At 41.2% G+C, this 19,817-nt stretch overlaps 1 protein-coding gene across 1 annotated transcript; it reads right to left on the reverse strand.

The window, feature by feature from the left end:
• Positions 1-13,805: 13,805 nt before the first annotated feature.
• Positions 13,806-15,369, reverse strand: LOC118740243. The gene is made up of 2 exons (XM_036471740.1): positions 13,968-15,369; positions 13,806-13,884 (listed from the first exon to the last, which is right to left on the reverse strand). The coding sequence occupies exon 1, from the start codon at positions 15,367-15,369 to the stop codon at positions 14,107-14,109; it is 1,263 nt and encodes a 420-aa protein (XP_036327633.1). The 3' UTR covers positions 13,806-13,884; positions 13,968-14,106.
• Between the last annotated feature and the right edge of the window lie 4,448 nt (positions 15,370-19,817).

A 19,817-nucleotide genomic window follows, 5' to 3' on the forward strand; every position in this document is an offset into this window, starting at 1 on the left:
GCAATAAGCCGTAATGAACCAAAAAGTTGTTACCTTCAACCATTTTGGCAGGCCGAAACCATTAAGCACAAACAAATGTGTGCTTACTTACATATCCATATACCCATATACATAGATATGTATGTATGTGTAGATAAATACATACATACATACTTCTCATACATCTGAGCAAGTATCAGCGTAAGTATACACCCACACATCGTTATATCGTTGGTATTTTTGGTAAGCGCTCTTTAAAACTAGCAAACTACCCATTTTCGCCCTCACTCTTCCACTCACTCTCCCGAGAAATGCGCCATTTAATATATGCAAATTCCAACGCATTACACATGCATTGCCTTGCATTTTGCATTTTAAGTTAAAAGTTAAAAGCGCCTTTACACAGTGTTTTAATTTTCAAGATAAACATAATTTTTGTCTCTGGCACTTAAAGTGCACAACCCAAAAGTTTACGGATTACGTCTGCTCGGCGGTTACACATGTGCTGCTGTGTATTTATGTGTGTGTGTATGTGTGTGTGCGTGGTAAAATATTTTTTGAAAAATATTTTCTCACAACAATGTGATGTGATAAAGTTGCAGTAATTTACGTATTAAGTTGCATTAATGCAGCAGCTGAATATTTGTTTCGAATTTATTGTGTTTTTTTTTCAACTTTCCCTAGATGTGGCTTCTCTCTGCCGGAAATGATGGACATAACTTTAGCCAACTTTATGCGTTAATAAACCGGAAAGTGGTTTTTTTGTTTTAAAAGCAAATTTACTGAGTAATAATGGATCTGAGTGTTATGTCGCTGTAGTGGATTGAAAAATTGCTGCTTAAGTGGCGTAAAAATTAAAAGTTTAATTCGTGTTGCCACAAATAAATAATAAATAAATGAAATAAAGCAAGATCCGTAGAAAACCTTTTCATGGAAAGAAAAAAATCCAAGAGGAATGTAAGAATTTTATTACCACAAATGCCAATCGATTTAAATGGTTATGAATGGTATATATGCGGGTTGGAAATGGTATTGCCGTTGTCGATATTCTGGAACTGTGAAACTAGTGGCCTACAAGTAAACAACATATCCAAACTTATTATTTCATGTACTTGCCAGCAAATTCTGAGATTTGATGTTTTTCAATAAAATTCTGAAACAGGGCGTTCTTTAAAAGTTGTCTGCGATATGGCTGCCGAGATAGGTCGATCTTCCACTCAGGTGTCGATATGAGGTATTTAAGCTTCAGCGACTAAAACGCATTTTGTTGCGTTTGTTATAAAGTAATAAATGCACAACTCAGAAGAAGACAGGGACTCGCAGTGGAATTCTGGCAATCAGTTCTCTAAATTAAAAGCAGTGGGGCCTAAAAGTATACATTTGAGGACTATGTCAGTACAAGTTATATGCGGTGACAGGCAACAAGACCAACGGAAACAAAGTCAATTGACACTATTTCGCATACTAGTGCGAGCGCAAATTTAATGTATGGAAGAGCAATAATGTCAATGGATTTTATTTCGCTTTTGAAAAGGTAATAATGCCAATTGGCTTTATTTCGCACCAGTGTACGAAATAGTATCAATTGACCTTATTTCCGTTGAACTTGTTACCTGTCACCGTTGTATGTTGTTAGGCGCACATGCTATTCGTTTGGAGATTTTTGGCGATCAAAATTAGAGAGGAAAATTCATTTTAAGTATTTACACAGAATAAAAACCAACTCGCTAGCCGCCAATCGTTGTGCGGATATGAGTTTATTTGCCGAAGAAAATGGGCAGCTTCTTACGTATACGCTCACGAGCACTAGGAGGTGAATTAGCGAAAACTTGTAACCAAGCAGAGTTTAATTGCAATAGATAATTTTTGGTCACGATAACCAGACGATCTAGTATCTTCAAGAATAATCTAATCATGCAGCGCATCAGTCTTACTTTGGCGATCATACATATGTATGTATGTAAGTAGAGCACATTGAGATCCCCATAGACAATATTCCAAACATCGCAATAAAGTAGAATGGTGCCATATTAAAGCTAATAGTGTGGGAAGTTTGCTAAAAATTCGACATCGCGAAATACCTTGCAGCCATTAACTCTACATTGTGGATTAATTCTTATATTTGAATAGAGCTATCAAAATCGGAATTGTATAGAATTAGAAAATGCGGATATCTTTTCAACTGTAAACGCCAATATTTATCTCCCCTTCAGCTCTCATTTACACAATTGTTACTTCATTAGCCCGGCATTCCATTAATAGATATCCTAAACTAACTAAAATTCTCAACAAATCGCAAATCCTATTTTAAAATTCAATTCTAAAACAATTCTAATCCGATTGCATTTGCAATGAAAATTCCACTTCAACATATTCAGCTGAGCCTATGAAAAATTCGCTCAACCAACAAATGCCAAAACAATTCAAAGCCCGCCAAAAGCAAGTTTATTAACAAAGCGGCGGCTAAACGAATGGCAATTGCAATGGAAATTACCAAAACAAACCATTCGAAAACGGACAAACAATACAAAGCGGCAAAATTCAATAGCAACCAAAATCTATAGTCTATAACTAACTGACTTGACCGAAAGCGTACACACTGACACACGCGATGTACATATGTATGTATGTATGTAGGTATGTGTTTTGTGCCTGAATTGGATATGGTATCGACTACTAGAATAACACGAGAAGGAGGTGAGGTGCTAGTAGAGGACTACAGTTTATTGTTTGGCGGATAAATTGGGATATGAGTGCAGCTTTTAAGTTTTAAAACGGTTTAATTTATGCTCATACTCCCACTCAAACACACACACACACACACAGCCGTGCATGTGACCTTAACAACGGCATCGCCTGGTCTGAATACCGCCATGAAACATTCACTTGTAGAGTAGATCGCGTGTATACGTATGTACGTACATATGTGGGGATGTGTGCTGCTGCTGACGGGGAAACAAATTTCTCGGGGTTTCGGCGGCGTATGCGGAAAATGCGCGTAATTATGGAATTTCAGGCATACAAATATGCCGCCGACTGCCAGTGACAATGGCAATGTGGCGAAGCAAGGCCAAATATTGTTTGGCATGCAACATACTGCATGTGTGTGTGTTTGCATGTGTGAGACTGAATCAAATGACAGTCGGAATGTGCAAGCTATTTGACTTATTCGAACCACAAATCAGATATCAAAAATTTTGGGAAGGTTTCATATGCGCTGATATTTATTGTTTTATTTTATGTGATGCAATTTATTTGAGCAGAGTTGTAGAGTGCACAATAACTGCTTGATTAAAAGTGAGTTGAAGAGTAATAGAGAGAGTCAGATAAAACCCAGTAGAGTAGTTGTGATCAATGGGTGGACTGAGTGGCGTAGACTGGGCTTTGTTTGAGTCCAAGGGTAGAGAGAGATAAATGGTGAAGTTTATTTGCCTCATAAATTTAGTTTTAAATTTGATGAGAACTGCTAAACATAGTCTTAGATGGCAACTCTGCTCTGTGTACATGTCAATGGAAATGAAAAAAAAACTGAATATGTATTTTTTACAATTTCACAAACTGACTGCACCGGCTGTTAAAAATACATAAATACACGAACATATGTACATATTACAACATTTTGCAATCGATTTAGGCGCTCGAGTTCATACTTCAAGATTTACAAATACTAACATTTGTATGTAGATTTGTAGATTATAAAAATTGTGAGCGCAAAATAATTTTTTGTGACCTTAGACGCTTTTGTCTAAAAAATCGCGTTAGAGTATCTCATATTAGTGATGATATAAGATACGGTGGCCACTGTGGCTGAGGTGATGATTATCACTCCATAGGACCAGGGCTCGATTCTTGGTCTGAGTAACATCGAAATTAGAAAATTTTCTTTCGAAAATCCCTAGCGCATTGGCAGATGATGGCAAACCTCTGAGTGTATTTCTGCTATGAAAAAGCTGCTCATAAAATCTATTTGCAGTTCTGAGGCTTTGTTTAACTGTAGGTCTTTCCATTTGCGGTATAACATTAGGACGCACATCTCAAACTGGATGAGAAGCTTTGCCAAACACTTAACAAAAGTGTAAACGCCATAATATTGTTATTATAGCGGTGGTAGTAATGGTAATGGTTCTTCTTCTTCTGCTCAACAAAGCAAGTCAATCGTTTCTCCTCCGTGCCTACTGGCGCCAATTGGAAATGCCAAGTGAAGTTAAGCCCTTCTCCACCTGGTCGTTCTATCGCAGTGGGGGCCTCCCTCTTTCTTTGCTACCACCAGCGTGTTCCGAGTTGAATACTTTAAAGGATTTTCGATACTACCGCAGTATATTTGGGACTCCCGGGACTATCTTTGTTTTTGGGCCTAATTTTAGTGTTTTTTGACATTTGAGGCCGTTTAGGTATTTTTGGGACTAATTTCGGATTTTTGGGACTTTCGGGACTATTTTTTGATTTTTGAGACTTTCGGGACCATTTGGGAATTTGGGACTAATTTAGGAACTTTAAGACTTTCGAAACTATTTCAGAAAGTCCCAAAATTGCCGAAACTAGTCCCAGGAAGCTCCAAAGTAGTCTCGAAAATCTCAAATTAATCCCGGCAGTCCCAAAAATCCGAAATTGGTCCCAAAAATTCCTAAATAATCCCGAAAGTCCTGAAATCAGCTCCGAGAATCCCGAAATAGTCCCAAAAATTCCAAAATACTCCCGAAATTCCCAAAAATCCCGAAATTACTCCCGATAATCCCGAAATAGTCCCGGAAGTCCCAAAAATCCGAAATTAGTCCGCAAGTCTGCAAGTCCCAAAATTTAAGTTTGTACTACATACTTTTTTAACTTTTTAATTTGTCTTTAATTAGAACACAAAAATAAAAAAGAAAATTCGTGCAATTTTTTTCCGTACCAACGATGTAATGCTCTCATGGAGGCTAAATTTTTTTCGAAAAAAGCAATATCTTCGATATATCTGTGACTTCACAAAAAAGATACACATATTAACTTCTTAGCGAATCGTTCGAATTTTGAGCAATATTTCTATTTACTTACGCGTTTTACAGTACCCAAAATATCACTTATCTCACATTTCATTCCTCAATCTAACCCCAACCGATTTGTAGATCTATCAATTTCGGAGCACGCAATTTTGTGAATTAAAAAAAAAATATATATTCATAAAATTCCTGCGTTTCGCAAACTGTCAAAATAATTCAAATTGCAATCGTTTTCGAAGTTTGTGCTAGTGAGACAATTTAAATACATACACCGCCTATGTGCAATGCTGTCGAATGACCACAATTCGCCACACATGCCGTGCCGCAACAAAGCCATAAGTACACACAATAGTACATCGAAATCAAATAGCGTAATATAAAAATATTTACCACATAAATACATATATCTACTAATATGAGCAGTGGACATCCACACGCAATGACGCGCGGTAACCTCTGCAGGTCAAACTATGTCTGTCAAATGCACTCTCTAAATGTTAGATATTCCTAAAATTTTCAAAACACACCAGAGGCAGCGTAGCATTTTTTGTGGTTACTGTTTTTTTTTTTTAACTAAAAGTTTTGACTTTGTGTATGTTGGCATATTTTATGGACACATATTTTGATGGCTTCTGCTCTAAACAATGAGGAGGTGATTTTAGAAATTTCTGAATTTCACGCTGTGTTGCTGTAATAACAGTAATCTGTTTAACTTGCCTGTGAGTAATTTTGGTGAATTATTAAAACTATGAAAAGCTGCAAAAGTTCAAAAGTGTGGTAAAAGTATTTCGCCACTCAAATTTGTATGGAAGTATCTTTTGTTAAGGGTGTTGTGATATGAATTTCAGTAGTGTCCGTGTAGGGTATTTTATAAATAAATTAAGTAAAATAACATCAAAATTAAAAAAAAAACTTAAATAGCCATCTTGATCGGAACTTAAACTTTGTACTCTCAATGAAATTCAACAACCCGTAGATTTCCATAATAAAATACTCAAATTTTTTTTTTTGCAGTTTACATTGAATCATAAAATGTTTGTTTTTGACACATTATAAGGAAACTATCCAATGATTTAGCTTAAACATTTTTCGTATTTGTTAATAAGCATTAATTTTGTAATCTACGTATTCATGCACTAATTCAAACATACATAAATATTGTATAAAGGATTTACATAGGATTTACATAAAAAAAAAAAAAAAATTAAAATGTAAATTTCCAATACAAGGAATGGCTATTAAGGGACAAGATTTATCTGTCGATCGAAAATAACTGCATTGTACATACTTAAGCATATTCACATTTGTATATGTAAGTGCATTTACTATATGAAAAGCTTAGCAGCTTTATTATGAAAGCGACAATATTTTGTACATAATTGAAATATCAATTTAAATACTGAGAACCGAGAAAAAAACATATATGTACATATTAAACAATAAAATGAACTAACCGAAAACCATCTGCAAGGTAGATAACACTATGTAACAAGGTTTTTGTCCCTGGGTTGTAATTGTTATTTCCTAGTCAGTTAGGTCCCAAAAGTATAGAAAACAGCTATTGTCGCAAGATAACTTTGCTTTTGTGACCATACCATACCATAGAACTACGACAATGTCAAGAAAGTGCTGAACGCATTGAAGTATGAGCAATATGGCTGGGAAGTGATCGGAGATTTCAAAATAGTGACATTCTTAATGGGCCTGCAAGGCGGTTACACCAAGTTTCCTTGCTTTCTATGCCTGTGGGACAGCAGAAACGACAGTGCACACTACAGTAAGCGTGAATGGCCACAACGAACTGAATTCACAGTGGGGAGGAACAACGTCAAGTGGGAGCCCTTGGTGGACCCCCAGAAGGTACTGATGCCACCACTCCACATCAAACTGGGTCTTATAAAGCAATTCGTCAAAGCTCTCGACAAAAATTCTTCAGCGTTCAAGTACCTACAAGACTTGTTCCCTAAGCTCTCTGAGGCGAAAGTTACAGCCGGTATCTTCGTTGGACCACAAATAAAGAAAATCTTCGAGTCTGAGGAATTCCCCAAGAAGCTCACTCGTGTTGAGAAAGCTGCTTGGATGAGTTTTATGTCAGTGGCACAGGGATTCCTAGGCAATCACAAAGCCGCAAACTACGTGGAGCTGGTCGAAAGTCTGGTGGAGAACTACGGCAAAATGGGCTGCTGGATGCACATCTTGACAAATTCAAGGAGAACATGGGAGCATATTCAGAGGAGCAAGGCGAGCGCTTCCATCAGGATATAATGGAATTTGAGCGGCGATACCAAGGACAATACAATGAGAACATGATGGGAGATTACATTTGGGGATTGATTAGAGAAAGTGACTCGCAGTTTAAACGCAAATGTCGAAAAACCACCCGCTTCTGATTTACTTTTATGTTTTTGGTTTTCTGAAGTTTTAATAAAATTTAGTTTTGATTTATATGTGCTGTTCTGTATGATTTTCTCTGTAGTGAAAGACTCAAACACGTTTTTCTCATAATTTTAGCATATTTTAATGAATCACATTGTCCTGGTCACAAAAGCAAAGTTTCCGAGGAATATTAGGTGGTTTCCATACTTTTAAGGCATAACAGACTAGGAAATAACAATTACATCCCAAGGACTGAGAAATTTTTTTTTTTTGTTACTTAGTGTAATTAATTCAATTATTTCCAATGGGCACAAATGGGGCTGAACGAAATGTTCGTCCTGATACAATTACACAGTAAATGAACTGATTTATGCAAATTTATGCAAGTATTGCGTGCGTACTTAGCATGTCTGTGAACATATGCATATAAATGTTTGGATTGTTTGTATGGACTGTGCACGAATGACAGTAGAAGCGTACGCATCGAATGCATGTTTAACCTATAAATAAAACGCAACACAAACAGTTGAAAAGCTTGCCCTGATTAAGTTTAGAATCATTGAAACGCTTATTATGTAAATGTGTCAAAATATTACACAAACTGCTGGTTCAAACATAGACGAATTCATATTTATGTATTTACATATTGTTCATTAGAAACAATCTAAAATTATTGGGAAAATATAATTTGAAACTGCTTTAAGCAACTAAGTAATTACGCATCATTTCTAGATGCTCACCACTCAGATGTCATCTGAAAACAATAACAAGTTTATTGTCAATTTGCATCGAGTAGATGGGCTATAGTTACGGTGACCATTCGTACCGATTTCGGCGGGACAATACCGACTTTGAGAAAATTGTACCGCTGAATAATTTTTTTTTTTAAGTCGGGATGTATAACCCGACTTCTAGAGTTTTATGTATTATGTTAATGAGGGTCGCCCTGTACTCTGGAGCCGAAAACATAGGCAGCATCCTTATTTTCTATGATTTTTGGTTAAGTTTTATTCTGTCAAGCAGGTACTCCCACTATATTGCAGTCTATCATTCTTGCTTACTTTTTTTAAGGTTTTTATAATCTTTTGCAAAGTTTTTTTTCTTTATTTTAATCAAACGACACTAACTTAAATTTAGTGAAATTATAAAAAATATTTATTACTTACTTCCTCAAAAAATTCATGTATATGAAAAATACATATAAGCTGTACACATACACATTTTGTGTAGTCACTTAGGTATTTTTTTATGCGGTACATGCGTTCCTCAGAAAGCCGCATAAAAAAGTTCTTTACTTTCATACAAAAAAAGGGGATGCGTTCCAGCATTTTCAAAAACCGCATAAATTCAGATACTCCATGTAAAAAATTCTGAAAAACCGCATAAAAAAATCCAAAGGCAAAAACCAATTTATTTCTTTACTTCAACACTTATTTTTCCATGTAAACTGAACATTAATGAAATAAATAAAATTGTATCTGTATTTTACCAAAAACAAAAAAAAAATACCACAAAATATGCATGAATTATGTAAGAATACAAAGACGAATTATTTATCAGAAGCATTGTCTCTTACACACCGAAAAAAAGTAATAAAAACTCTCATAAAAGCAAAATCGCTACAGCGAAAAAGGTTTTGAAAAACCGCATAAATTCAAATCATCATAAAAAAACCGCATAAAAAGAGAACTAAGTGTATACATTTTTCAAGTTTTTTCTCTTTGTTTTGTTTTAAATATGTATTAAAAGATGTTGTGCATTTTTATTCTAAAAAACAAAATTGTATGTTAGGATTCGATGCTTTAGAAATGTCAGGATTTTTTTCCACAGAAATCTGCTCACCGTAGGCATAGTCGTTGTGCTGCGTATGCAGTTACAGTTGTGCGGCTATACTCAATCTCGCTACTCTTGCGCCCTCGTTCGGGAACTCTGGACAACGTGAGCAACCTGTGCGAGATTCGCTAGTCAATTCGAGTAGAGCCTTGGGTCACGACAGAAAGAGAGGGAGCTTCGGCGGAGCCAATCCAACTTATTCGGTATGAGGGCTCACTGAAGTCTGTATTGTTGGTTCACTAGTGGAAGGAAGCGGCTCACTTAATATATGTATAAACGTGTATTCGGTTAAAACCCATACCAGAAATGGGTTATTCACAGGACTCGGGACGTCCCACAATATACATATGTAAACCAATGAAAATACCTAAAAAGCGACGAGCCTGACCTTCTATAAGGAAGGAGCCTCTATCCAACTGCTGGATGTGGTGGAAAAATGCCAGGCTGAAAGCACCGCAGTACAGGAAATGCGATGGGCGGGGCATGACTGCAGCGTGCGGCATTTATTAATTTATTACAGCTGCCATCAGACGGAGAACAAATTTAGTGAGAGACACCTCGTCTCCAGGTTAATCCCCATCAGTGAATGAATTACCACAGTTTTATCATGTTTGGAAAGAGGGACGATATGCTTCGAGTGTTCTTGACGTGTGTTCCATCCACACCTGTATATACCTGTTCGAATTGTATAAGATTTTATTCGGATGGTTTTTAAGACAAAACATATGATATGAGGGGGCTAACGCATAAAAACAACTGGGTTTTTTGGTTTGGGACAGTCTAATATACATATGTATATCGGGTTTCGTTGTTTTAAAATGCTTTTCACTTCAACAATATTCTCACTGCAAGAATTCATTTTTTGAATGTTTACTTTTTTAAAGTTGTTTTAAAGAAAAGGGCATTCTTTTGTGAACTAGTGGTGAAAGATTTGGTCTGAATTTTTTTTAATAGGATTTTTTTTACAGGAACCACCGTGCAGTGTGGGCGCATTTTTACCGCGAGCAAGTCCGTATGTACTATTTAAAAAGGCGTGTTCATATGTACATGCGATACAAAATAACAAAAAAATGAAAGGAAGAAAAAATACGTAAGCTCTCGATTTTCACATGCATCTGCCATCTGAAAAAATGCCGGCGGTTAGGAAACAGCACATTTGGCTGCCATTTACGCGTGTGACTGACTGCACTTGGTTACGATTCAAAGGTATGGCAATATATGGAGAATGAGTCAAGGTTAGAAAGTGTCACCTGTGGGTGTGGGAATTCGTGGGAAGCGTATTAGGTTAGGTTAGGTTGAAGTGGCTGCTAGGCCCAGAGGGCGCCAGCACACTTAGGCCCGATCAGGGCCCATTGTGATACCACATGGATCCAAAGAAAACCCCTATTCCTTAAACCAGTTTGTGGAGTCTGCAAACCTTAGCAACTGCCGTATTCCAAACTTAGCAGTCGCGCTTAGATCGTCTAGAAGACCTATACCTAGGAATTTCTGTCTTTTCCTGCCCAGTGCTGGGCAATCGCAGAGTAAGTGCCTTATTGATTCAGGCTCTTCTTCGTCATGGCAGCTCCTGCAGTAGTCGTTGTGACTAACCCCGAGGCGTTCTGCGTGCCTTCCTATCAAAATATGTCCTGTGAGCAGACCAATGGCCAGTGACATATCGCCTTTATTGAGAGTGAGAATTTCTCTCGATCTCCGTACATCCCATTTTGGCCATGTAAGCTTCGTTGTATTACAGTTTTCAGTGCGCTCCCATCTGGAGGCCGCTTCTTCAAGGAAGTTCTCCCTTAGTAAGAGCTTGCAGGAAGCGAGTGGCATACCCACCCTCTTCCAGGCTGGTGAAAGTGGAGAGGAAGTACCCGCCCTTGCAAGCTCGTCTGCCTTCTCATTTCCTGGTATGTCACTGTGCCCCGGTACCCATACCAGGTGCAAAGCGAACTGCTCTGCCATCACGTTAAGTGATTTGCGGCAGTTGGCAACTGTTTCCGAATTTACAGTGACAGAGTCAAGCGCCATAAGGGCCGCCTGGCTGTCTGAGTATATATATATTTCCGTAGTGGCGATAACAGCTAGTTTTAGGCTGTCAACGGCTTCTTGTATGGCTGCCAATTCGGCTTGAAAGACACTACAGTGGTCAGGTAGTCGGAATGATCTTTTTATTCCCAATTTCTCCGAGTAGACGCCTCCTCCTACCCTATTTTCTAGTTTGGAGCCGTCCGTGTAGAATCTTATGGCATCTTTAGACCCCGGAACTCCTTCGAGCCATGATTCCCTGCTAGGTAGCATTACGCTATAACCTTTAGTGAAAGTGAGCCTTGGTACACAGTAGTCCTTTGTACTCGGTAGTTGTCGGTTTCTCAGAATTGTAGTGTGACCACAGCGAGCCACTTTCCAGCTTTTAAGCCCCTGTAGTCTTAGGGCTGCAAACGCAGCGTATTGTCGTCCCATGATATCTATGGGTATGATGTTGAGGATCGTGTTCATTGCCATAGTAGGTGTTGTGCGGAGAGCACCACTAATGCAGATCAGGGCCGTTCTCTCCACTTTTTGTAATTTAATAATGTTTACTTTCTTCTCCAGCACTGGCCACCATACCACTACCCCGTACAGAAGTATGGGCCTCACCACGACGGTGTATATCCAGTGCACTAGCTTCGGGGTTAAACCCCATTTTTGGCCGATTGCTCTCCTGCAGCTGTATAGGGCAACCGTGGCCTTCCGCACCCGCTCTTCGGTGTTTTGAATCCAGCTTAATTTTCTATCTAGGACTATCCCCAGGTATTTAGCGGATTCGCTTAATTTTAGTGTGGTCTGTGCCAGCCTTGGTGTTATCAATGGGGGGATTTTGTACCTTCTTGTGAACAGTACAAGTTCTGTCTTGCTTGGGTTTACCCCTAGCCCGTTATTTTTTGTCCAACTCTCGACTTCCTTCAGTTTTACCTGCATAATATCACATAGAGTCTGTGGAAATTTCCCACTTACTGTTAGTGCAAGATCATCCGCATACGCAATAACCTTACAGCCACCCCCCTCCATGCCACACAGCAGTGAGTTTACCGCTGCGACCCATAAAAGAGGGGATAGGACTCCCCCTTGCGGGGTGCCCCTCTCTACGAACCTGGTCAACGATACCCCCGCCAGCTCCGCCCGGACCACCCTGCATCGCAGCATTTGGTTTACGAGCGCAACTAAGCGCGAGTCGATGCCCAGGCCCGCCAGTGCTGCCGTTATCGCGCCCGGCATGATGTTGTTAAAGGCGCCCTCTATATCCAGGAAGGCTGCTAGCGTATATTCTTTGATGTCTAGTGATCTCTCTATATACGACACTATTTCATGTAGCGCCGTTTCTGTAGATCTACCTTTCGTATAAGCATGTTGTGTGGTAGAGAGTCTGTCACCAACCGACTCTCTGATACGGACCTCCACCAGTCTCTCCATAACCTTCAGTTGAAATGACGACAAGGTGATGGGCCTGAAATCCTTTGGGTTATTGTGAGACACCTTCCCTGCCTTGGGGATGAACACCACTCCTGATTCCCTCCACTTTCTAGGGATATGGTTAAGAGCTAATACTCCCCTAATTATAGCGTGTAGCCACGCTGAGCTTAGCTGAAGTGTTTGCTGCAGCTGTATGGGGGCAATGCCATCCGGACCTGCTGATTTATAGGGCTTAAATGTCCCAATAGACCAGATGACCTTTTCCCTAGTGAGGAAATCTCCAGTGACCGAAAGATCTCCAGTTAGATGTGGCTGTACCGGCATGCTATCCGTGGCACCCGGGAAGTGTGTGCAAAGAAGCAGATCCAGTGATTCCTCCTCGGTCTCTGTCCAGGAGCCGTCAGGTCTTTGCAAGCATCCTGGGGCTTTCTGGGCAGTACCTGAGAGTATCTTTCTGAGCCTGCCTGCCTCTGAGATAGACTCCACCCCATTGCAGAAGTCTTTCCATGAGGTTCTTTTCGACCTTCTTAGGAGCTTCTTGTACTCCCGTAACGCTGTCTTGTAGGTCTCCCAATGTCCCTCACTACCAGACGCAGTAGCCTGATTGAAGGTTTTCCTGCAGTTCTTGCGTGAAATCCTGATTTCTTCATTCCACCAGGGTGGCTTTTTCCTACCCCGGTGCTGCTTTTTGGGGCATGCAATGTCTATTGCCTTTCTGCAGGCCCCCGTAAAATGGTCGACAAGATATTCCAGCTCCTCTAGGTTTGCTGGAGTAGCCGGCTCTCTATCTTGTGGCAAAAGCCTATCCAGCTCTTTCCGATACCTATGCCAGTTGGCATTTCGCAAGTTTCTAGTTAGAGGAGCCTTGGGCGTTTCCCCTAATACCTCGAATTGGATATATCGGTGGTCGGAAAAGGAGTGCTCCTCAAGCACCTTCCACTTCCCGACCAGACATTCCGCATTCGCAGAGATAAGGGTAACGTCCAGAACTTCCCTTCGGGATTTTGTAATAAAAGTGGGATCATTCCCCCTATTCGCAATAACAAGCTTAGAACTAAGTATGAAATCAAAAAGTGACTCACCCCGTTCGTTATCATCGGAGCTGCCCCAGGTGTGATGGTGGGCATTCGCGTCACCTCCCAAAATTAGCGCCTCTCTCGTGCTGGCCACTAGGTCTTTAATGCAGGTAGTTGGCACCTCCTAGTCATGCGCTAGGTACATGGATGCCATCCTAATTGGTCGTCCGTTTGCACTTAGACTGACCGCTGTTGTGTCCTCGTCGCTAAATTGTGGAAGAAAGAGACACTTTAGTGTGATACTTATCAATATGCACGTCCTTGGTTTCCCCGTTGAGGCTCCACTTACCAGTCTGTAGCCCGGCGCTTTCAGCCCACAAATGTTTTGTCCCACCACCCAAGGTTCTTGGATTAGGACGATGTCGGCTGCCCCTTTAGCTGTTAGACGGAGCAGCAGTGCAGCTGAAGCTGCTTTACAGTGGTGAAGGTTAATCTGCAGTACCTTCACCATCTTGGCCGTTATCGCCCACGTCGCCTATTAGGGTGGAGTTGACCGCGTCTTCCGACATCTCGATCAACTCCTCCTCCGTATAAAGCCGAAGCATGCGTCCGACCCCCAGCGAAGACGTCGATGAGGCATAACCCCCGGTCAGGTCGTCCATCGGATCAACCTGCTCGGATTCTTCCTCCATCTCCACGTCGCTGTTGGCCTCTTCCGGCTCTACCTCCGCGATCAGGTTCCTCGCTGCGTTTACGTCGTTGCTGTAGACCTTAATTTTGGCCATGTCACAGCCGTAACGTATGACCCCGCTCTTTTGCTCCAACAACTCTATGGAGTCCTTATTTAGAAGCAGGACAACCTGCATCGTCGCTTTACCGCTTTCGTTGATTTTGACCACCTTCCAACTATCGGTAGGTAGCTCCGGATTATAGAGCCTTATGGTTTGGAGGATCCTTTCTGGCTCCGCTGGCTTGCAAGGCAACCATGCTCTCGCTCTCGGTCGCACCGGTAGGTCCTTGAAGTCGACCGCCCTGAGCTTCGCACCAGGGTAGACTTCTCCAATACCTGCAACTGTTTTCTTGTAGATCTCCGCTGATCTGGCATCCTCGCATGCTATAACGCGGATGTTATTTTGGAACCACCCCGCTCCCTTGCAGGTTGGCGGAGGTCCCGGATTCTCCAACATAATGTTGATAGCAATGTCGGCCATCGCGGCCTTAACCCACTTCCATTGCTGCCTCAGGGTGAGGCTGTCTTCATTGCTCTCATCGATGACGCCGAGCAGGATCTGCTCCTTGGCTACTTCAGCAAAAGAAGGCCCCTGCGTTCTGACCCTCTTTGCGTATTGGTTGGGCGTATTTTCCCCCGATCTATTGCGCTTACTGGAGGGCGCCTGCGGCTGCTTCTCCTCCGGCTTGCGGTAGTCGGGCAGGACTGCCTTTGCCCAGTCGATTTCTGTGAGGATCTCCTTCACATGCTCTTCTTTCGCCTTGCTACAAAGGTCAGGCGTTGCGGTGAACCTTTGCAGGATTCGAGCAGCTAGCTTCCTCTGCCGATAGCCCGCTGCAGCTGGTTCTGGCCTCTGGTCAGGCCTCGTGAAGGCCGTGGGTGTCGCGGGAGGACCGCCCGGGGCCTGCGCCCCAGATTCAGCCTTATCCCCGGCTGCAATCTGCATGCCAGGTTGGCGTCCACTGGTGCCAGGAGTTTCCCGGGGTGGACTCCTTTGAGCAGCCCCACCGCCACTTTCCATCGTTTTTGCGAGAGCTTGGCCCGGTTTCACCATTGGCCTTGGTTTCCCGCTATTTGTCACCGCACTACGGCTGGTGGAGGTACTCTGCATCGCTTGAGCTCCTTGTTTAGTGGGCCGAGACCCTTCCGACGCTTTAAGGGGGCCGGTCCCTTTAAACATTGTTTTTGATGTTGTTGTTGCTGTTTTTGTTGTTGTTGTTGTTAATTGTTTCTTTTCCATAATAGATCCCACGGGCTGCGGAGAAAGGGGTTCGTCCACCCGGGCAGAGATCCGCGATGCCCAGGTAAGGCCTACTTACATCCTGGGTGTGGCCGCCTCCCAGAGGGCTCCGTTCGCGACTGGGCTATTTAGGGGCCCCCAGCCTGGCCGATCCTCGGTACGGTGCGCGTGACGCCTTGATCCAGCCCCTTCAGACCTCCAAGCCACGATCAGAAACCATTTCCATATGACTACGCTATTAAGGAGTTTAGCACATAGCACTGATTCCTGATCTTAGCTGAGCACCATTCTGACATCGCACAGAATCCTCTGTAGTGCCCATTACCAGTCAGCACCCTCGTGGAGGGTTCAGCCGGAGGATTTTTTGCCGACCAGGGAAGCGTATTAGTCTGCGTGTTTTCCCTAGAGCTGAAGGGCAAATTCTAAAAAAAAAAAAATTGAATACAAGGAAACGTAGCTAGAAAATTGCACGCGGAAGACACGCGAAGTGCTAAGAAAAGCGAATAGAAGAAGCGGGAGTAGAACGGAAGGTACTTGCAAACGACAACGTCAACATCGCCAGGGACGTCTTTTCAAGTCGATTTGACACATTGATTGATCCTGGGTATAGAAAAAGAACGTTATTTCGCGGCTTGCCTGCACCTAGCTAGCTTTACACCCAATTGTACATAAAGCAGCCGAGCAAGCGAAGGTGTTCGATGGAAGATTTGTGTTGCAAGTAAACATGGACATGTTTGAGTAAGAATGCGTGTGTGTGTGTGTGTAAGTATTTTGAAGGCTTTAGGGAATTAAGCTTGTGATGAGGAACTAAATAAAGAGCTGCTATCATGCCTTTTCGCTACGAGCTCCCCTAAAGGACTTCGCGTAGGATGTATGCTTGAGAAAACGTGCACATTTGTTTGGAAGAGGGAGAAGGAAGGGGAGGTGGGCCTAGGCATGCTGACGGTGACGGAAATTCGCTGCGGTTTGTGCGCTGTAAACTTCAAAAAACATGTCGACATACTCGCTCACCTGCATAAAAAGCAACGCATGTCCTACAAATAGCAACATTTTTTAACATACATAAGTAACGAATCGTACAAATTGAAAAGTGGCGATAACCGTAGCAGACTGGCGCGAGATGAAGAAAGCGTTAGCGGTTGATTGTCGTTGATTTGTTGTTCTTGTTGGCATTCACCCGAAATGGGTTATGTGGCACGTACAGCGCGAAGGACTACACACACACACACACACACACACGTTAGTGAAGGGTATAAAATCGTCAAACGTTAAATCGTGCGCAAGTAATCGTTGTTAGTTATATAACATTCAAGTTGTTACGCTCGAAGTGTACAAATTTTTGCATATCTTGGCATAGCAGCCAAGTAAGTCTCAGCAGCAGGAGGATGGCTTCAATGAGAAGAGTGGGAAACGACAAGTTAGCAGCTACATAGCTGAGTGTTGCGGTTTTTTAGCTGAACTCTAAATCCCCCACATTCATTTCGCCACTTCTTCTCGTTTTTTTTTTGCCTTTTGCTTTTATGCACTTTGCAATTTCTTACATTTCAGTTAGTCGTTATTTTCGAGAAAATATTGAAGCATGTCAAATGGTGATTTTGTATGCAATATGCAATTCATCAAAATCACCACTTAAATTACTTTTAATTCATTGAGTTCAACGCGCAAAGTAGCAAGCTATCAACCGACCAACCAACCAAGCAACCGTCCCAGCAACTCAAGCTGCTAGTTGTGTGCCACTCCGGTGTAGCGTAAAAGTTTCAAGGATCAATCAATGCCGTTCGTAAATCCCCATAGGATTTAGTGAAAAGTGTATTGAAAGTAAATAGTGTTTTTTTTTTTGTTGGCGTATATGAAAATAAGGATTATGGGAATGTGTTTCTTGCGCAAGTTTCTATGTACATAGCTTACGTTTCTAGTCTGCACTGGAAAGAAATTTGTTAAGTTATAGAGATTTTGTAATAAAGCAAATACATAGCAAGTATTTAGTTGGGTGGATTGATGGTAGAAATTGAAGTGTTCATTAAGTAATTGGATCAGTAGTACATATGTACATACATATATAGGATAGGAGTATTAGTTTTAGGTGGAGTGTATAGACGTTTTGTATTTTATAGGAATAATAGTTATGGACTTACGTTTGTAATGCCCTTTTTATTTAACAACAATTTTATGCTTTGGATAAGTTTTTTGAAAAATTAGGCTTTCTCTAATACCATGTTCTGACCGGGTTTCGACCTAAACCTTGTGTTTTCGTCCATGTAAAATCTGTCAAACGAAAACCAGTTTTCGCTGAAAACTACTGGCGTTATTACCATATCGAAAGGGAAATAATGCCCACTGGAAAAAGGCAATAAAGCCCGCGGGCTTAATTCCTTTTTTGAAAAGGCAATAACGCCCGCTGGCTTTATTTCTTTGTTTTAGGAATTAAAGCACATGGGCGTTATTTCCACGGGCCTTATTGCACTCTATTATGTTATTATTAATATTCTTGACGAAGTGTTAAAAAATTGGCTAAACTAAGTTGAGTTGGAGAAACCAGCCTCTAGAGTTTATTCCCAAAACTAATTCGGGTCAAGGGAATTTTCAATGACAACACTGGTAAATGCGGCCAGCTGTTGGTTGTTGTACAAGTAAGCAAACAAAGGTAGTCAGCTTGGCGTCCGCGGTAGCCGAGTGGTGAGAGTCGCGTACTACAAGGTTGTAGGTCCCAGGTTTGATCCTCGGCTCGAGCGATTGCCAAAAATATGGCATATATATCATTATGGAATCAACACATATATATTTAATTTACCAATATTTTTTTATTTTGGAAAAAATGGCACCATTTAAAGATTTATTAGATCTGAATCAGGTTTTATTTCTCGCAAATCATGTATGTCACTTGTGGAAATTATGTTGCGTGCCAGACTTATTGCATTTGTAAATATTTGTTCCTCCTCAAAGAATTAGAACTTTGCACAGATTTCACAAGTTGATGCCTTTAGCAGCTCGCTGACTTACTGACTGAATTACTGAGTTGCACGCACATTTGCGCACACCGCAACGGCAACAACCTTGTTTGGCCAACACAACTTCCCTTTCTGATTTCTATTTAAACGCTGCTGCTTTAGTGCTGGTCGTAAAGCTTGCGTTAACAAATATGTATTGCCCCAGGACCACCGCAGGCGTCTCAAATCGAAAGCAATGACGCTGTCAACTTTTAACGCGTTTTCCTAACCATCAAAGTTCGAATGACTTTGACAGCCCGTAATGGAATTTGATACACAGAATGCGCCTTGACGTGGGACACCACGAAAGTGCTGCCGGCGTCGCAATGGAGTTTCAGTTCCCTCGTTGTCAATGCCGCTACAATTTGTTTTTTTGTTTTCTGAAAAGGGCATATCCAATCAAGCATGTGGCAAAAGATTGCGGCAAGAATTTAAAGAAAGCAAGAAGAGGAAGAAAAACGTCTATTTGATTGGCATTTGATTGAAGCGATGCTGAAATAAAAGAGCAGGGCCAAAAATCCTTTATTTTGAAGACGTTTCGCGCGCGGAAGAAGAGCAGTTGCCGAAAATGTGGCGACCATAAGCAATGAAACAGTTTAGAGCGGAGCAATAATGCTGTTGCGTACGAGCAAGGCACATTTACGAGGTAGGGACAAATTGAAAAACGTCAAAATAAGAGTGAGAGCACAAAAATTATTTTCTTAAGGCATATATGTATTCTCCCGCTACCTTTTAGGAATGTAGGAAATACTTTAATTAGTATCCTTGGTTACTATTTTAGATGTATTTTCTAAATTCGGGATTTTGGGACTATAAAAAAAAATATTAAAAATAAATAAGGAAAAAGTTAAAATATCTGTTGGACCTACATTACTTCTTATATAGGGGTCCGATGACCCCAACTGCAGGTAGCTAGTTTTTTTCCGTGGCACTCAAAGGGTTAATTTATTTATTCAATGCTGTAGTGCGCGTTACCCTGTTTCCGACCTACATCAAAAACAAAAAAAGCAAAAAGTTTTCTCTAATAACGATCACCCGTCGGCAGGAAATGACAAACCTCTGAGTGTACATATCTCAGACTAGACCAATCTCTTTAGCTGCTTCTTCTAAGCTGAGCTAAGTTTCAGACCCACTATATCGATATGATCTGCATACGCCAGCAGCGTCATTATTTTTCTATATATGGTGCCGCTGCGATTCAGATTGGCAGCTCTTGTTGCGCTTTCTATCATCAGATTGAAA

Source organism: Rhagoletis pomonella, unplaced genomic scaffold, assembly GCF_013731165.1.
Source record: "Rhagoletis pomonella isolate Grant_MI unplaced genomic scaffold, Rhpom_1.0 Rhpom_scaffold_00005, whole genome shotgun sequence".
NCBI lineage: Eukaryota > Metazoa > Arthropoda > Insecta > Diptera > Tephritidae > Rhagoletis > Rhagoletis pomonella.

Excerpts from the sequence above, each read along its gene's own strand:
- LOC118740243 (XM_036471740.1), bottom strand. The coding sequence starts at position 15,369 with ATGGAAAGTGGCGGTGGGGCTGCTCAAAGGAGTCCACCCCGGGAAACT.